A 19,106-nucleotide genomic window follows, 5' to 3' on the forward strand; every position below is an offset into this window, starting at 1 on the left:
GCATGTTGACACACTCTTAAAAATAAAGCTTTTTTAAATATTTTTACAGTAATGCCACAGAATAACCATTTTTGGTTCCTCAAAGAACCATTCAGTCAAAGGTTCTTAGAAGAACTATTTCTTTCTTACCTTTTTATAATCCGAAGACCATTTTTTTCACTAAAATGAACCTTTTGTGAAATGGTTCTTTAGGGAACCATTCAAGACAAAAATGGTTCATCTATGGCATCATGATGCACCTTTATGTTTTTAATAGTGTACTGTATGCACCTGCTGTCCCAAAAGCTTTTAACCCAGAATGTTAAATTCAAATTACATCATAATTGATTTGTATTGCACAATTATAATTTACAGATAGAAAGAAAGGTATCTATACTCTTTATTTCAGAAGACCACCACAATCTCCACTCCAAAAATAGTCGTCGGTTGTTTTAAGGTACTGAGGCTTGACAGCTTGTAAAAAATGACTAGGAAGTTGACTGTGGTTCGACCTTGTATTCGGTTTCCTGAATGAGTGTTTCCTCTTGTAACCTTCCCATTGTCATCTTCCCACCTTACCCTATTTCTAACGTGAGAAGATAACAGAATCAACCCAGGTCGTCTGTGTTGTATTTAATGAGGTGCAGAGGAATATCACCGCTGCCCCCCTGAGAGCTTCTTCCTTACAGTGAAGTGTGCCATCTTGCTTTGGGAACAGTGCATTATGAAATCCTGTTGACATTGTGTTGATTTATAAGGGCATTCTCTCCATTGTCTCCCCCTGTGTCCTGCAGCTAAGCACGATGTGAATGGTAACAGGACAGTGCCTCCGTTCCCAGAGGGATTGCAGATGGTCTTATTTGGTAAGTGATCCGAGCTGGAGATGTCCGTGTGTGTGCGTGGCGATCGGAAAGAGTATGAAGTGTGTGTGTGTCATCTCGTATGGGGGTAGATCCGACAATGGCGACCAGCAGTGAAAGGTAATTAGACGCCCCCATCACCTCCAAGATGTGCAAAAGCAAAACTGAAAAAGGTTGAGGAAAATAAAGGGGAGGGGTGCGCAGATTAATTGCAGAAGCTCGATAAGGATCTCTTTAATAAATCCATTTGTTCAGCCTCTTTTTTTATACTTAGGTCTCAAACTGTGTAATTCATAATGGCAGACAGGAATTAAATGGCCTTTTATGCAGTGCACCAGTATTCAAAGTATGCATGTGATTTGTGCGTCAACTGAATAGGCCAACTTGCTTACTAGCTCCAAACTCCGAACCTTTCATGTCGTGGGTTTAAAACATGCAGTGCATTTCCTAATTTTGTTGCACAAAAGGCTATACAATTAGAATAAGCTTTTCAATTTAATTTTGAAAATTACAAAAATGTCCCTTTTTTACATATGTACAGCACACACTCTCATTTAGGGAACATTACGTCCCTATACAAAATCTTGATCTTGGAGTCTGGGCGTTCCCCTGGGCCGATGTAATTGAGCCCCAGGTTCTAGATTCTCCTTTAAACTCCTTATGCTCGCTTCTCCTCGGCAGCTTGTAAATCAGTGAAATCTGGTCAAGCAGACAGTCGAGAACGTATTTTTTTTATCCAATTGAATTATTCTCCGCCCATGGGACGTTATGGTAGATAACGATATAGTAGTTACCCCCTAATTTATTTTTACTGTTATAGAGGGAAAAGTATTATTTGGTAATAAATGCTTACAGTGAATGTTATTTTTATGGTGGTTGATATGTTTTTATTGGCCTGGGATAAATGTGTGATGGAGGAGTCTTTAGTTTTATGGGATTGTAAATTCATAGCTAAAATACAAAGCGTTGAATTTTACCGGTTGATTTAACTCCACCGGGACCCAGCTGATCATGCACACGCAAACAGCAGAAATGCAATGGGTTTTGTAAGGAAGACAGATAAACAGTGTAAAGACGTTCCTTAGTGGCGAAAGTGAATTATTTTATTTTGACTAAAACCTTTTGTGTTTTTTGCACAGGTATGGGCTGCTTCTGGGGGGCAGAGAGAAAGTTCTGGAGGCAGAAAGGGGTCTACTCTACTCAAGTGGGCTACTCTGGGGGTTACACCCCAAACCCTACATATAAAGAAGTGTGTACAGGTAAGCACTAATCCTCAACTTGATCCAAGGAAAAGACATGTACATGGATGTTGAAATCCCAGGACAAAAAGGGAGATGTTACTGTATAGAGAGTGAAAGGTGATGAAATGCTGGGTGAAAGTAAGATTTAGCAGATCCTCGGTAAAGCATACAGAAATCTCGATCCACAAGAGAGTCACACAGATCATGAGAGAGGGAGAGAGAGATTCTTGACACTCATAAATTATTAACCAGACAAGGCACATTTCTCCTTTTACACCACATATCTGCATATATCCAGGTGGCATATATACATACGCTTATGCTCACTCATATTTCAGTAATCAGATTGCTTAATATACCAGTACAAATGAACAAATGGTCATACTGTACAGCTTGGTTATGCAAAAATCATCACAGAGCTTTAACCTAAATGCAGTAATCAAGATGAGCAGTTTTGGCATGGGTAAAATCGCGCCAGCTGTGCCAGCTGTTGGCCTATTATTTTTAATTCGAGCTTCCTCTCACAAACCCTGTGTTGCAGGATTTAGAATGTAATGAAAGAGAAAAACTGATCCTCGGTGCAAAATGATGGCCAGTGCATATTATACAACAAATTTAAATAAATATGTAACCCTGCCTGTAAAAAACAGTTTTGTGTTTTCTACACAATCTTAACATTGTGTGAAAATATAACCTTGATATCTAAAATTATCTGGATTTTAAAGCGACACTCCACTTTTTTGAAAATATGCTCATTTTCCAGCTCCTCTAGAGTTAAATATTTGATTTTTACCGTTTTGGAATTCATTCAGCCAATCTTTGGGTCTGGCTCAAGGGCGTAGGTTTGATTCTGGCATTGGTGGGGACATAAATAAAATGGTCGGATTGCAAAAACTGTTTATCACCGTTTACTTGACATAAACAACAGACAACTCAGTATGCACTTTACTCAGTGACATCTGACTCGCCACCCCTGGTGCCATCCCAAATTTAATGTAAATAAACAATTCGTTATGTCCTAGAGCCTTATAAACAGTAACTGTTTAAGTCTTTGTCAAAAAAAGAAAATCACATTGTAACATATATGAATCCATATTAACTTTATGAAGAATATGCAATTAATATTTAATTCTTAATTTAATTTTGCCAAAAAATCCCAGTGTTGAAGTAGGTATGTATATCATGCTGTTTCCTGAACAACATTTATTAACGTTTCTGTAGTTCACATTAAATCTTCTTTTCATTAACAGACAGTTAATCAGTGTGAAAAAAATAGTTTAAGTTTAAAATGCAACCTTACATTATGTCTACATCTGTGCAAGTAATGACCACAGTGCAGTAATGTAAAGTATTCAGCAATCATGACATGAATTCATGTTTTTACCATGTTGGGGTTATTTTCTTTCATGGATTAGGGACCCTCTAAATAACCTTGCCACCCCATTTATAAAAGGTTGACACAAGTTTGCAACTCCTCAGGTTAACATGGGATTGTCGTGTATTGGTGAAAACACTAGCCTTGAATCATTATGTGACACAACTTTTTTGTGCATGAAACAGTTACAGTGGGTATAATAATACTTTCTTCCTCACTTACCTGTAGCCCGAATAATCACGCGCGTCTTGTTGAGTGAACTTTGGCGCGTTGTACAAAGTGAAACCATCCTATCACACGTAGCGAGTAAAGACAAGCCCATCAAAAAGTGATGTGCGTTAGAGAGGCGGGACTCAAGAATGCTAATCCAATCATATTAGCAATGTGCGTTAGAGAGGCGGGACTCAAGAAATGCAAAGCCAATCATATTAGCGATGTGAGTTACGGAGGCGGGCATTGCAGAGAACGAAAGCTGTTAACCGTTTGTGTACCACATAGAGCGTTATTTTTACAGAACAGGATTGCAAAAGATTTCTAATCTAATTTAAATTATTTCTGACAAAAATATAATAAGTAAAAAATAGAAAACACAAGAACAAGACGGACATTAGTGGTTATATATGAATACAGATTAATTGTTTGGTCGAAATTATTGCTAGGGACAATTCGGTCTTCTCTGAATATTGGTAGGGACATGTCCCTAGCGTCCCACCCTAAATCTACGCCCATGGTCTGGCTCTACCACTTTTAGCATAGCTTAGCATACTCCATTGAATCTGTTTAGACCATTAGCATTGCGCAAAAAATAACCAAAACGTTTTGATATTTTTCCTATTTAAAACTTGACCCTTCTGTAGTTACATCGTGTTCTAAGACCGACAGAAAATTAAAAGTTGTGATTTTCTAGGCAGATATGGTTGGGAACTATACTCTAATTCCGGCGTAATAATCAAGGACTTTGCTGCCGTAACATGGCTGCATGAGGAGCAATGATATGACGCAGCAGACTAAAATAGTCCCCTGCTATTGAAAGTAACCAAAGGGGACTATTTTCGGCTGCTGCGTAATATCATTGCGATTGTGCTAAGCTATGCTAAAAGTGGTAGCGCCAGACCCGGAGATCAGCTGAATGAATTCCAAAATGTTTAACTCTATGGGAGGAAAATGAGCATATTTAAAAAAAGTGTATTTCTTTAAGGCTGTGTATCGGCAAGAATCTCACGATACGATACCTATCACGGTACATGGGTTGTGCTGCAATATGTTGCAATGCTATAACGCAGAGCAATATATTGGGATATTTCCTTTTTTAGGAAAATAATTGGATATAATATTAGGAAATCTGTCATTGAGAACACACCACCATATGCAAACCATGGCAAAATATATGTGGGGCAGATAAAAAGAATCTAGTGGTCGGGATGTAAACTCCAAACGAAACAACTGACATGAATCTTGTAGGATCAATTAATTTGATGCTCCTAATATTACAGATTGAGAATTTTGCCTCGATTTCACAGGTAGGGTCACATAAATTATGTTTTTGCAACCAGATAATTTTTATTTCTTTTTAATATTAATTATTTTATTATTCTTTATTTTTATCTAATTATTATTTTCTTTCTGAACTCTCAGGAATGCAGAGATTATACAAATAATTTCATAATGCATTGTGAAGACAACTGTCTATGTAGGACTCGTTTTGGTCCAGAGCCTCTGCTCTGATGTCCTGACATCTACAGTTGAGGAAAAGCAGAACTTCTGCTCCAGTCAAACTATAGGGCTTAAGGCTACTTTTAGACTAAAATGGATATTTGAGCTGTCTCTACTGAAAACAGCTTGCACTGACATATCTTAAACTTTATGAGTGCCATTGTTTTGTCTTAAGATGCACATCGGTAATGGTTATTGTAAGGTATGTTTGTAGAAACTACCTTAATGTCCTAATATATCTAAGGCCTAGTCCTGGTTTAATCTAAACCCTGTCCAGGAAAATACCTTTTGGTGTTAGTTTTCCCTGTGCACTAGTTCAGTCACAACGATTTCCTATCAAGTAAAATTGCTGTAATGGTCTCTCACAGGATACTATGCTGCTACTATGCTACAAAGGCTCTTGGGATGTTAAAGGATGTAATGGTTTTTCTATGGCATCATGCAGCACTTTTATTTTTAAGAGAGTAAGCTCAGGAGGAGCTGTCCATTGTTTGGTGCTGAAATGGTTGCCAACCCTATGGTTGCCAACCGTCTGCTCATCCACAAGGTTTGAATGTCACATACCTTTACATCGAGCAATTCTCGATTTAAAACTGTTTTAAGGAAGAGTGAAGTTTGTTATGCATATAGATATTTGTAATGATCTGCAATTGTGGGCAATGCAAAGCTCCTGACATACAGTACTGTGCAAAAGTCTTAGGCCACCACCACCAGACTTGTTGTTTTAGAAGTTTTAAAGCCCATCCATATTTATTTTTCAAGCTATTTATTAAGATATAAACAGAAAATACAGGAAATATGTTAAAAAATAAAAATAAATACATTTTTAGGACTAAATGTCTTCTTTAGGCATCTTTGGTGTTTAGTGTGACCTCTCTTCACTGAAAAAATGATTCATTGAATTTAATCAATTTTTTGAAGGTAAGTGGTTGCAATAAATTTATTTAAGCTACATTTAAACAAAAAAGATTAGTAAAGTAAAATAAAAAAATGCAGCTTAAATAAATTGATTGCAACCACTTACCTTAAAAAATTGATTAAATTCAATGATTATTATATTTAATATATTTTTAATAGGGTTGTACATTGTGAGTATCATGATATTTCGTTTGGCAATACTGTGTTGACCCCCCCCCCCAAAAAAAAGCAATATCGATATATTTTAAATACAAATCATACAAAATTCATGGCAGTTGTTTCGTTTGGAGTTTACACCCTGACCACAAAATAGCATCATTCTTATCTGCCCCACATTTTTTTTTGCCATGGTTTGCATGGTAGTGTGTTCTCAATGACAGCTTTTCTAAGGCCTTGTCCACACAGACACAGGTATTTTTATAACCGTGGCTTCGTCCACACAAAAACGCAGTATCAGGGCACTGAAACTGAACATTTTTGAAAACCCCTGCCAGGGTGAGGATTTTAAGAAACGCCGATTGCAGTGTTGTTGTGTAGATAGTAAAACCTGGGTTTTTGCCTGACGATGCTTTTATTAGGCTTCTGATTGGCCAAGGTGGCTTTACAGTTTGGGTTAGGGGTGGGCGGAATGGCCAAAAATCTATTTCACGGAATGAGTCATTTTATTTTACGGAACGGAATATTTCACTGTATAAATGTTTTTGCCACTCACTGTAGCTTTTAACTAAATGCTCACCGCATTTTTAATTATGAGCAATTTAAAGTTAACTCTTTCACCGCCAGCGTTTTTAAAAAAAGTTGCCAGCCAGCGTTTTTCATGATTTTCACCAAAGTTGAATGCCTTCCAGAAAATGTTCTTCTTTAAATAAATAAACATACAATATACCAAATGAAAGAACAGACCCTCTGCTTTCAAACAAAAAAAACCCGTTTCATCCTACCTTTAGTGGTTCTTTTGCAATCAGCTTTTGAATATGGGTAGGTTTTTGCAAAAACACCATATTTTGAGCAAAAAGCAAAAATAATTAAATTTTTGTGACGGACTTTTCATAGAGATCCCATCCAGAGCGATCTTTAAAACAGACACGGACATGCAGCAGCTTGCCATAGGGCAATACTTCCGGTTTTAAAAAGTTGCGGAAGGGCGCCACCTGGTGGATAATAGCGGTATTGCGGAAAGACGGAAAATCTCGTCATTGGCGGGGAAGCGTTTTCTCTTAATTGACGAGATATCTCGTCAATGCTCGGTTTTAAAGAAATCTCTGTCCTCATGAAAAAGCAAAAACACACTATCAAGCGCTTTCAAGAGCATGCCACACCAGCAGGCGGTGATATAACCCAAACTAGGGCTGGGCGGTATGACGGTATATTCCGTTACCGCGGAATAAAATGTCAGACTTAACAGATTTTTCTATTCCGTCTATTCCGCGGAATGCAAATAAGTGGGCGTGGCTAACCCTCCCGCACGTTAGACTGAGTGTGACGGAGAAACATGTCAAATAATTCACTCATAAAAAATGAACGGATTATTTCTGTAATTTTTATAATAACTGCCAGTGAATCCACCTTTCATTTTGGTATATCTCGTCAATGGCGGGGAAAGAGTTAATAATGTTAAAGTGAAAATGCCCAGAAGATAACAACAGATTAAGTCTTCTTGATAAGACAGAATCTTGTTTATAATTGAGTTATTCATTTTATAGACTATTGAAGCTATAGTATTCCTTCATTGTATTTTGTATTTATGCATACATTACATTAAAAATAGGCAATATGTAAAATGAACAGGTATAAATATATGCAAAAACCTAAAAACAGGATGAATACCTACAGTAGGCTATAGCCTTTATGAGAGAAGAAGCTCTAGATATTATAAATATGACAGGTGCTATGATGTGATGATCATGAAGTCTGTTTTAAGGTCTTGACACCCTTTACTTTCTATTAGACCTTAACATTTGCGATTCTTTCTTGTATTTCCGGTCAAATAGACTATGTTTGTGTAAGCAAATGGCGCGTCAAACTACATCGCTCCACCAGTGCACGTGTCACTGATATAAACACGAGTTTGTCTTGGCTTGCTTAAAGTTGAGAAAACTTTACAACTATTAGCATTATGTGCGAGAAGAACCCTTTATTTGGCGTCGCGCAGCTCCTTGCGCGTACCTAGAGACCTCTGCACGTGACCGTGAGAGACCAGCCGGCTGCTGCATGAGAGAGAGAAAGAGCGAGCGAGCGAGAGTCTCGCTGCGAGACCCGCGGTGGATTCACTGGCAGTTATTATAAAAATTACAGAAATAATCCGTTCATTTTTTATGAGTGAATTATTTGACATGTTTCTCCGTCACACTCAGTCTAACGTGCGGGAGGGTTAGCCACGCCCACTTATTTGCATTCCGCGGAATAGACGGAATAGAAAAATCTGTTAAGTCTGACATTTTATTCCGCGGTAACGGAATATACCGTCATACCGCCCAGCCCTAGTTTGGGTTATATCACCGCCTGCTGGTGTGGCATGCTCTTGAAAGCGCTTGATAGTGTGTTTTTGCTTTTTCATGAGGACAGAGATTTCTTTAAAACCGAGCATGTGTGGACAGATATTTTTAGATTAAATACCCGTGTCCGTGTGGACTAGGCCTAAAATTATATCCAATTATATTCCTAAAAAAAGGAAATATCCCAATATATTGCTCTGCGTTATATTATTGCACCGTGATATGGTATCGTGAGATTCTTGCCGATACACAGCCTTAAAGAAATACTCCACTTTCATTAAAAATCCTTATAATTTACTCACCCCCTATATGGAGAAAAATCCTGGAAAGTTTTCCTCAAAAAACGTAATTTCTTCTCGACTGAACAAAAAAAGACATAAACATCTTGGGTGACATGGGGGTGAGTAAATTATCTGGATTTTTTAAATGAAAGTGAAGTATTCCTTTCATTTTTAAGATTTAATGAATAATAAATTCATAAAAAATTATCATTTCATCTGCCATCTTAAATTTTGTTTGCATGAGCTTGTTACAATGCATTCTGGGATTGCACACTGCTGCCTAAAATTTGCTAAAATCTCCAGAGGCGGCATAATTAGGTTGCCTACCTTTTGAAACATCTATTTAGCATCCACAGGCAGCTCACTAAATTTCAGTACAGAGCAATAGATTCATGCACAGGATTTTATTCACACATCGGAGAAGAGGGGGCTATCAACCTCTCTCTCTCTCTTTTGTCTATGCACTCATTCTCTCTCTCTCTCTCCCCCTCTCTCACTGTTAATCTCAGCCATGTCTGTACAGGAGCTTGTGTCAACAGGGGATTAAAGGGTACAGACATGTTCACCAAGCAGAGAAATGCACTAGAGATAAAGCCACTGACACAAATAATTACAGAAATAACATTTTAAAACTGAAGCAGCCTGTAGTTGCTCTTTCGACCATTTTGTGAGCCTGAGTCAGAGCTGTATAGAGACAGCTGGAGACGATAGCTTGCAGCTCACCTCTTATAGGCTTCCAGTGTTACATATAACCATTACCTCTGAATATCACTTTTATTGATGCCTTGCATGAGACAGTTTGGTCGGTGCAGATTGAGGTATTTTTCTATAAGTCCCTTTAAGGCAAGACAATTCACCCGGCAGCCATCTTGGTTGGTCGCAACCCCATGCAGCTATACTGCATTTTCTCTGTGGTTGATATGCATGCAAGTAAAGTTTCTATATATTTGATCAATATTTAATTATTTAGCCTTTTTAATATTTAGCCTTTTTATACAACTGGTCTATCTTATCCAGACAGCGAGATGCCTGCCTGTGTTTGACCTTCAACGCCTTTAGCAGCGCAACCCAGCAGCAAGGAGGGTGCGAGGATTGATAAACCAACAATATTGGGAGTTTAAGGATTTAAGCTGAAGGATGAAATGGAATAAAAAGTGGGAGATATAGTTTAAAGAGGCAACGAAGAAGGGATAAAAGCCACGGCGAGAACGAGAAACCGAGTGGGTTGCGTGTAAAGAGAGAGGAGTGGGGAGTGTGAGAGCGGGTTCGGCGAGTTCATTACTCTTCCATAAGCCAACATGCATAACACAGTTTGAGGATTATCCTACCGCACTTACGCCTCCATTAGAACGCTGTTGTCTTACCGCTGGATGTACAGTATGAACATTTGCATAAAATACTGACAAAGGTCTTGATGAGTGCAGAAAACATACTGTACAGTTTTGCATTTTATTCGCTTTCACGGATCTGTCCTGCAGCAGAGAAAACATGAACTTTCCTCCACTGTCCTACAGATTTTCCATCATCACATTGAAAATGAATAAATTATAGATAAATACACAGAAGATGTATCACTAAATGCATATTTACACTTTTGATAGTATGGGGACGCTTCTATCAAATGTTGTCCTGCTGTGAATTGAGTGTGTGGGCAATGGCCCGCCTTTGGTTTTCCATATCTGAGCTCTGATAATGTTACTACCCCTCTGCTGTCTTGCCTGGTAATGAAAATAACCCCACAGGTTAGTCCTTTATTACTTTTTTAATATCACAGCAATATAGATTTACTGGAGATAACATAGAGGGTGGCTCCCCATAAGACTAAGGCAGAGATTATTAAGCAGAGTTCTTTGGTAATAAACTAATGATGGAGGATGTGGAATTAGGGCCTCGCTTTTTCAGTTTCGGGGTTCCAGTCAAAGCTGTTTTCAGATTTATTTGCAAGATAAACTGTGTACAAAAATACATCTGTATAAAAATAGCTGGGCGATGTTATAAATCCATGTACCGTAATGTACGGAGAGACACATGCTGTATGATTTTATAAAATATAATTTAAGATGTGCACATTTCAAGTGCTTGTTGTTTAAAAGGGGACATTTCACAACACTTTTTTTAAGATATCAAATAAATCTTTGGTGTCTCCAGAGTACGTATGTGAAGTTTTTGCGTAAAATACCATATAGCTAATTTATTATACTATGTTAAAATTACCACTTTGTAGGTGTGAGCAAAAATGTGATCTTTAAAATGCAAATGAGGTATTATCCCCTTCTGACATCACAGGGGGAGCCAATTTTCATGCTTGAAGAACTGGGTTGATCTTTTTCACATTTTATAGGTTGATAGAAACACGGGACCCAATTATAGCACTTAAAGGATTAGTCAATTTTCTTTAAAAAAATCCAGATAATTTACTCACCACCATGTCATCCAAAATGTTGATGTCTTTCTTTGTTCAGTCGAGAAGAAATTATGTCTTTTAAGGAAAACATTCCAGGACTTTTCTTATTTTAATGGACTTTAATGGACCCCAACACTTAACAGTTTTAATGCAGTTTAAAATTGCAGTTTCAAAGGACTCCAAGATCCCAAACGAGGCATAAGGGTCTTATCTAGTGAAACAATTGTCCTTTTTGGCAAGAAAAATAAAAAATATGAAACGCACATTTGCGGACCATTTTAAACAATAAACTGACACAAAAACATTAACTAGTATCATTCCACATACAACAACGTCGGAACGATCCTGTTTCTCCACACTTGTAAACACTGGGGCGTATTTTCGCATACGCCATCCGTAACCTCTTGCTGTGATGACATATTACGTGAGGTCGTGCTGGCGCGTCACACGAACGGAGGAAGACGAGAAGTTGTGGTTTAAAAGTGCATATTTTTTTATTTTTCTTGCCAAAAATGACCATCCTTTCGCTAGATAAGACCCTTATGCATCGTTTGTGATAAAAAACATTAAAACTGTTAAGTGTTGGGGTCCATTAAAGTCCATTAAAATTAGAAAAATCCTGCAATGTTTTCCTCAAAAAACATAATTTCTTCTCGTCTGAACAAAGAAAGACATCAACATTTTGGATGACATGGTGGTAAGTGAATGTTATGGATTTTTTTAAGAAAATTGACTTATCCTTTAAACATGGACAAAGTCTGATTTTCATAAAATGTCCCGTTTAATACCTTATCCAGTAAATATTCTTTCATTATTCACTCATCCTATATTTTATCTTAACACAAACTCTTACATTTTGAAGAATCTTTCCACGTAAGAGCTTTATATATTATCTACGTTTGTTTAATACACAATTTCTCCATGTTTGCTGACCCAAAACGATTCATTTCTCATTTACCTGTGCCCTTTACCTCCCTCTACTTGTCTTTTATCATTTTCTCTGGATTTGAGAGCGATTGCAATTATTTTTCCGCAACCAGCTGAGTCTGTGAGCACGGTTCGACTGCTATGATGGGGTCAAAAGACACAGGTTGTAAAATGAATCACTGTAGAGCACTGACCTCACCACACGACCCGTGATGACCGAACTGGAATGGGAACGCAGGACACCACGCGTGTGCTCACTGTGAGTCTTCTTTGATGATGTTTTCACGGTCACCTATGCTTCTTTCACTCGCGCAGGTAAAACAGGACATGCAGAGGTGGTTCGTGTGGTCTACGAGCCAGAGAAAATCAGCTTCGCGCAGTTGCTCAAGGTATTCTGGGAAAGTCATGATCCCACACAAGGTAACATTTCCCAACACAAAAACACACTGCTACATTTTTTAATTCAGTGCCAGACCTTGACAGAAAGCATCTGCCAAAGCAAATGTTGTTCTGCATGATAGTGTAGTACTGAAGATATCAAGGTTATATTTTTGCTGAATATTCCTTACATTATTTAAGAAGATTTCACAAAAAAAAACTTCAACTGGGTTTTCACAGGCAGGGTCACAAAATTAGGTTAATGTTCAGGCTTGCTTTTAAAAAAAGTAATTGTTCATGAGAGCTGTCAATCTCCAAAAAACACAATTTTATGTTATTTACTTTCCCATTCACACTAATTGACCACTGAGTGAACTGTTCCTTTAAGATTAGGTTTAAATCATTAAAATGTGCACTAGACAGATTAGTAAAGTGTTAATTTAAGAAAAGCAACATTTTAACTTAAAACAGTTCCAGTAGTGTGAGAGACATGAGAGGACCATTATGAATTCACATAGAAGAGAGGCAACATTTGGAGTGGCTGCAATCATGACCAGAGGATTCAGGACAGAGATTAAAGTGTCTCAGTCATCCAATCACATTCAGACTTATCCAGATTGTATAACAGCCTGATTGTGTCTGCAGTGGTGATGACTAGTGCTCATTCTTAAATCAGCTTATACAGAAATCATTCTGGTTTCCTTTAAGTTAAACCACTAATGTAAAGAAAAGTTATATAGAAAAAAATCAATATTACTTTTGACAAATGAACATTTAACTGATGTATGTACCATAACCGATGGTTCCAGTAATATTAGTGTGAACCACAAAACCAATCATAGTCGCACGGGTATTTATGTTGCAATAGCCAACAATACAATGTATGGGTCAAAATTATATATATTTTTTCGCCAAAAATCATTAGGATATTATGTGAAGATTATATTCCATGAAGATATTCTGTAAATTTCCTATATATATATATATATACACTGTAAAAAAATTCCTTAGATATTGCATCTGAGTTGCCGGTACCGTAGATTTAAATTTATGTTTTTTACTGGGAACATTTTGTTCAAAGTTAAATGAACATTAAATATTTACAAGTCTTTGTCTTTACAGAGTAAAACTAAAAAAAATAGCATCAAGCAAAACATTCTTGGAAACAAAATCTGAAGCAAAAAAACAGAAAAAGGTTGATGATGATTTTTGGTTCCCAGAATGCTTTGCATGAGGCTGTTATTGTATAGTTTTATTCTGTAAAGATAAAGACTTATTAAAGCAACACTATGTAGTTTTTTTTACCTTTAAATAATGTCTCTAAAATTATTTCAGTGATAGAACAACTTGTAACCGGACAAATTGTACTGTTGCTGCAACCTGAGCAGCCTCCTAGCTGCTACAAGCACACTCTGAAAGTGTCGGTGGAGGGTAGGAAACACAGCCCTGCCCCGCCCCTCCCCCTGCCTGCAGAAGAGTGTCTGATACCAGGCACTGTTGTGCTTTTCAACCACATGGGGGAGCTGTAAGTCATTTTTACATGGAAACTACATAGTGTTGCTTTAAAGTTTAAAATGTATTCAACTTTGAACAAACTCTTGCCAGTAAATAACATAAATTTAAATCTACGGTAAATTACCGGCATATATATATATGTGTGTAGTTAATTGTTGTCCTTTCCCAACAAACCATACATCGAAAGCTTCTTTATTTGACCCTAATGACTTTTTGCTATTACATTGTACATTTTATTGCCTCCTGTCATGGTCGCTGCCATGTTGAGATCACATCACATGACCAGGAAAACACGTGACTAGCAGAACACTATTTAATAAATTATTAACCCTGCGATGCATGAATTAGAAAATATAGTGCTGTGTATTGGCAGTTTGCACAAAAGCAATATCAATTTTTTTTTTTTATAGCTGTAAAGGCCTCATGCTAAATAGAAAATCTTACTGTGGTTAAAGTACTGAGCAAAGAGGCAACATTTACTCATACATTACATTTATTTTCCTGTTGCTATATATTTATTGTGAAGTTTATAGTTTATCGTCATCTGTGTGAAAGCTGCAGTATTATTTTATTTCAAATAGGCTTTTAAAGGGACACTCCACTTTTTTGAAAATATGCTCATTTTCAAGCTCCCCAGAGTTAAACATTTGATTTTTACAGTTTTGGAATCCATTCAGCTGATGATATTCAGCAATGATATTACGCAGCGCATGAAAATAGTCCCCTTGGTAACTTTCAATAGCAGGGGACTATTTTCGGGCACTGCTTAATATCATTGCGCCTCTTGCAGCCATGTTACAGCAGCAAAGTCCTTGATTATTATACTTTAATGAGAGTATAGTTCCTAGCCATATCTGCCTAGAAAATTGCAACTTTTAATTGAATTTTTAAGAGTCAAGTTTTAAATAACCAAACTCTTTGAGAGCATGTGAGAGCATGTGACAGCTGTACGCATTGACATGTTAGGGGGTGACTATTCTTGTGTCCACTGCTTTGGTTGAATGGACATTCTCAGCCCTGCAACGAATTAAAACTTATGCCAGAAATACTACTGGACAGTCTCGACTTGCAGCATTAGCCTCTATTATGCTATGAAATTGCGGAAACTTGCCAAAATTGCGGGAACTTGCAAAAACTGCATGAACTTGCAAAAACTGTTTGCAGCTTTTGCAGATTTTTGTTGATGTTCACTTTGCGTAATTACGTCACTTCCTAACATTCCCATGACAACAGGGGACATGGCTGCGCATGTGTGAAGTAAATGCAACATTTTTCAACTTTCTGCTAAGATATATGACTTTTTGCTACAAAAATGTGTGGATTATGAAATCATGCAAGCCCTGCATATTTTACGAGCAGAAATCTGCAATGAAATACCGCGAAAGTGCGATGCATTTAAAAAATGCGGCCCCCACATATGTACAGACTTTGGCATTGAATCATTCGATCGTATAATTGCGTTTTTCTGGAGGGACTGTTTAGTAAGCAAATAATATTTTTTAAATGTACATCTTGTAAATGTCACTTTTTTAATAGTAAACCTTTAAAAATCTCTTTGCATGAAAATCTGTTTGACTTTCAACAAAGTAATTTGTTATACTTTTAATTCTTCAAAACACTTGGTAAGATTTTTCAAGAATCATTTATGCAATTTCTTTAGCAGAAAAAAGAGAAGAGTTTAACTTCATTTTTAAAAACCTTTCAAATGGGTTTCTGTATAATATTTGCTGCATTTCATTTTGTAGTGTCTCTTTTAATAAAGTAAAATTTGACTGTTATTCCTTGAGGTGTAAAATACAGTCATTTCTATTTTACTCCGCTATTAAACTGTTGATGTGTTTCTATTGCCGTAACGTCGTAATGATAGTATTACAATATGGAGTAATCCACATAGGAGACCACTGACGGCCTATGTGTGAAATGCACGGACCGCCACTGAGGTGCACACATGGTTCCCTTCTTTTGATCGTTTTTAGATCTTTGCTATAACATTTCGAATCTGTCCTTTAGTTTAATGTCACCAATTAAATTCTGAAATCTCTCATGAACAGCACTTGGTCCAATACAGTACAACATGACTTCTGGCTATCCAACAAAGAGATTTTTTGTGGAAAAAATAACCCTCGACTGTAAAGCTATACTGTAGCTAGCTATAATTCACATCTAGAGCAGGATCAGATAGAACAGAGCTTTAATTAAAATTACACCCTTCCCAAAGATTTTAGATAGGCTCACTTTTGCCTGATTGGAAGTTTGTTTCCCAAGTGTCTAAGCGCCGATAGTGGCTAATTTTGTACCCAGTGACTGAACGATTGAATGATTACATCAAACGCCTTGCTATAGTTCTCAGATGTCTATTCAGAGTTCAGAAAAAAGTCTTATATAAATGAAAAGAACGGTTTAACAAAAAATGATAATTTGATCATTATTTACTCACCCTCATGTCATTCACAACCTGTATGCTGTTATTTCTTCTGGAAGGATGAGGATTCAGGACTCACAAACTTTCAATTAGATTGTTATCTCAGACCCACCTTACTGTACCAATCACGTGTTTGCTTTAACCATACAACATTTGCATTTATGCATTTGGGAGATGCTTTATTCCAAACCGACACACAGTGCATTCAAGCCGTATATTGTATTTTATCAGTGTGTGTGTTCCTGGTTCGAAAACCATGATGTTTGCGCTGCTAATGCAATGCCCTAACTGAGCTAAAGGACCAAAAATAAATGAAATTTTATATTAACTAATCCTTTTAACTACATAAAATGTTTGATGACAGACTCTGCGGTGCAGAAATGATTTTACATTTACGCAGCTCTGTCCTTTCTTTGATAGGGATGCGCCAGGGCAACGACACCGGCACGACCTACCGATCGGCCATCTACGCATACACACGCGAACAGCTTGACCACGCAACGTGCTCAAAGGCTGAATATCAAAAGGTATCTCAACAGCAACTTTCATTTCTATCATCTTCATGCACGAAGTGACGCCTATAGTGACCCTCGGGTGATCCGCCAGTTCAGATTTTTGTACAAAACAAAGGTTGTTTGTGTTGACTGCAAACTCGGCTAATTGAATACAAACACCTCTGCACCCGTGGTCGCAAAAAAGTGACACTTTACACAATAGGAGTTATCTGAAAAGTTTTCTGCAACTTTTAATACATAATAGCAATAAATGCTACGATTATAGTTGAGAAAGGGTTGACCTTGTTGCTATAATACGTTGACTTAGTTGTGATGTGGATTGATGACAGCAGCCATGGTCTTTTTTTAAGGTTTTTGGAAGTCTTCAAGACCTCATTTTTATCTTTGTCATTTTTTTGTGTTTCTCTTAAATTTAGATTCGACACTTTAAGTTAACTGGCGTTGTCCTGTGAGCGGGACACCTAAGTTTACTTCAATATTTTTCCTGTAAATGTTAATCTTTTATGACAAACTATATATTGTTGGAAAGGTCTAAAAAGAATGTAGTTTTCATATTTCAAAACCTTTTAGCAGTAATAATAATGCAGTAACTGTAATATATTCATTTGTGACAAGAGTATGCAGCAAACCTCACAGCAAACCAACACAAACCTCAGTTTTTTGAGAATTTGATGTATTAAAAATAATACTATATTGCATTTTTTATTTATTACAAATAAATGTAAACTGCTATAAAAAATAGATATTTCACCTTCAGACACTTCAGTAAAAAACATTAAAGTGTATTTAAAACAAGACCAAAATTTGGCTTCTAGACCAAAAAAAATGCCAGAGTTAATTTGAAGGTGCACATCACCTTTTCACCACCCCCCACTAAAAAATGGCTGTACTAGTTAAAGGGTTAAATTAAAAGTATGCTGAAAAAATTCACCCATTTTTCATGAGCTGAATTTAAAGATCTAAGACTATTTCTATGCACACAAAACTCATATTCTCCTTTTAATGTGGCCAGCCTAAGGCACACCTATGCAATAATCATGCTGTCTTATCAGCATCTTGATAAGCCACACCTATGGGGAAAAGTACTCACTAACAGATTTAAGAACAATATTTGAGAGAAATAGACCTGTTGTTACATTAGAAAACGTTTTCGAGCTTTTAGTTCAGCTCATTAACTCTATCCCAGCCATTGACGAGTTATCTCGTCAATTAAGAGAAAACATTTACATTAAAAAACGTGTTCCTGGTGAGGTTTTATGTTAATCTGTAATACCGTGATTATTCACTGCACTTACCCAATTTATTAAAAAACGAAAGCAATTTTTTTTTACTAATTTTAACTCTGTGTATGTTTTGATAATCGTTTATAAGCAGAGAAAAAATATAGCTAGGATGTAACGATTTTTCCTGTTTTGTTTGTTTGTTTATTGTTTGTTTGAAACCAGAGGGTCTGTTCTTACATTTGATATATTTGTATGTTGTTGATTTTTTTTTATTCTGGAAGGCATTTTGTGAAACTTGTGAAAATTACAAAAAATGCTGGTGGCGAATGAGTTCAAAATGAGGGCAAAACAAAAGTCTTGCGTTTATAATTTTGGTCAGTGTAAGTTTCAGGTTAAAGATTTTTGGTAAATTCAGCCTTTGATGCCTCCATCTCCCTTAGATAACCTGCAGATCCATCCCAAACAAAATGGGTTTCCTACTATGCAGATATCCACATGATCTTACACATAAAATAGTAATTTGGTTTGTCTTTTAGAAAGGTTTGTCTTTTAGGCAGAGAAAGGAGGCTCCAAATCCGAGCATGATGAGGTTCAAAGCCTTTCAGAATAGACGGCGAACCTTCCATGTGCATTATGCATTATGCATATATTTTCTATAATTGCGAAAGATTTTGAGGTTTCTTGCTCTCAGTGGTGCATCGCAATAGAGACCTGCATGCATGCAGTTCACGCTACCAACCCCACCCTTACCGTCGAAGCATAGCCTGTTGGAACAATAGAAGCAGAGGAATTGACTGTGGTTCTTGCAGCTACTAATCTACCCCTGTAGTCTCATTTTCTTCCTTGAAACCCTCCCCCCT

The 19,106-nt window shown here is 37.0% G+C and overlaps 1 protein-coding gene across 4 annotated transcripts in view; it reads left to right on the forward strand.

The window, feature by feature from the left end:
- msraa (methionine sulfoxide reductase Aa) overlaps nucleotides 1-19,106 on the forward strand; it is a 96,884-nt gene that overhangs the window by 53,406 nt on the left and 24,372 nt on the right. For 3 of the 4 annotated variants that reach the window (XM_065256194.2, XM_065256197.2, XM_065256195.2), the window contains 4 exons: nucleotides 774-842; nucleotides 1,979-2,098; nucleotides 12,509-12,613; nucleotides 16,929-17,035. In XM_065256194.2, coding sequence (XP_065112266.2) covers nucleotides 774-842; nucleotides 1,979-2,098; nucleotides 12,509-12,613; nucleotides 16,929-17,035 — 401 coding nt within the window. The remainder of the gene's footprint in view (nucleotides 1-773; nucleotides 843-1,978; nucleotides 2,099-12,508; nucleotides 12,614-16,928; nucleotides 17,036-19,106) is intronic. The other variant, XM_065256196.2, reaches the window with a different exon arrangement.

This window comes from Paramisgurnus dabryanus, chromosome 12 (assembly GCF_030506205.2).
Source record: "Paramisgurnus dabryanus chromosome 12, PD_genome_1.1, whole genome shotgun sequence".
In the NCBI taxonomy this organism is placed as follows: domain Eukaryota; kingdom Metazoa; phylum Chordata; class Actinopteri; order Cypriniformes; family Cobitidae; genus Paramisgurnus; species Paramisgurnus dabryanus.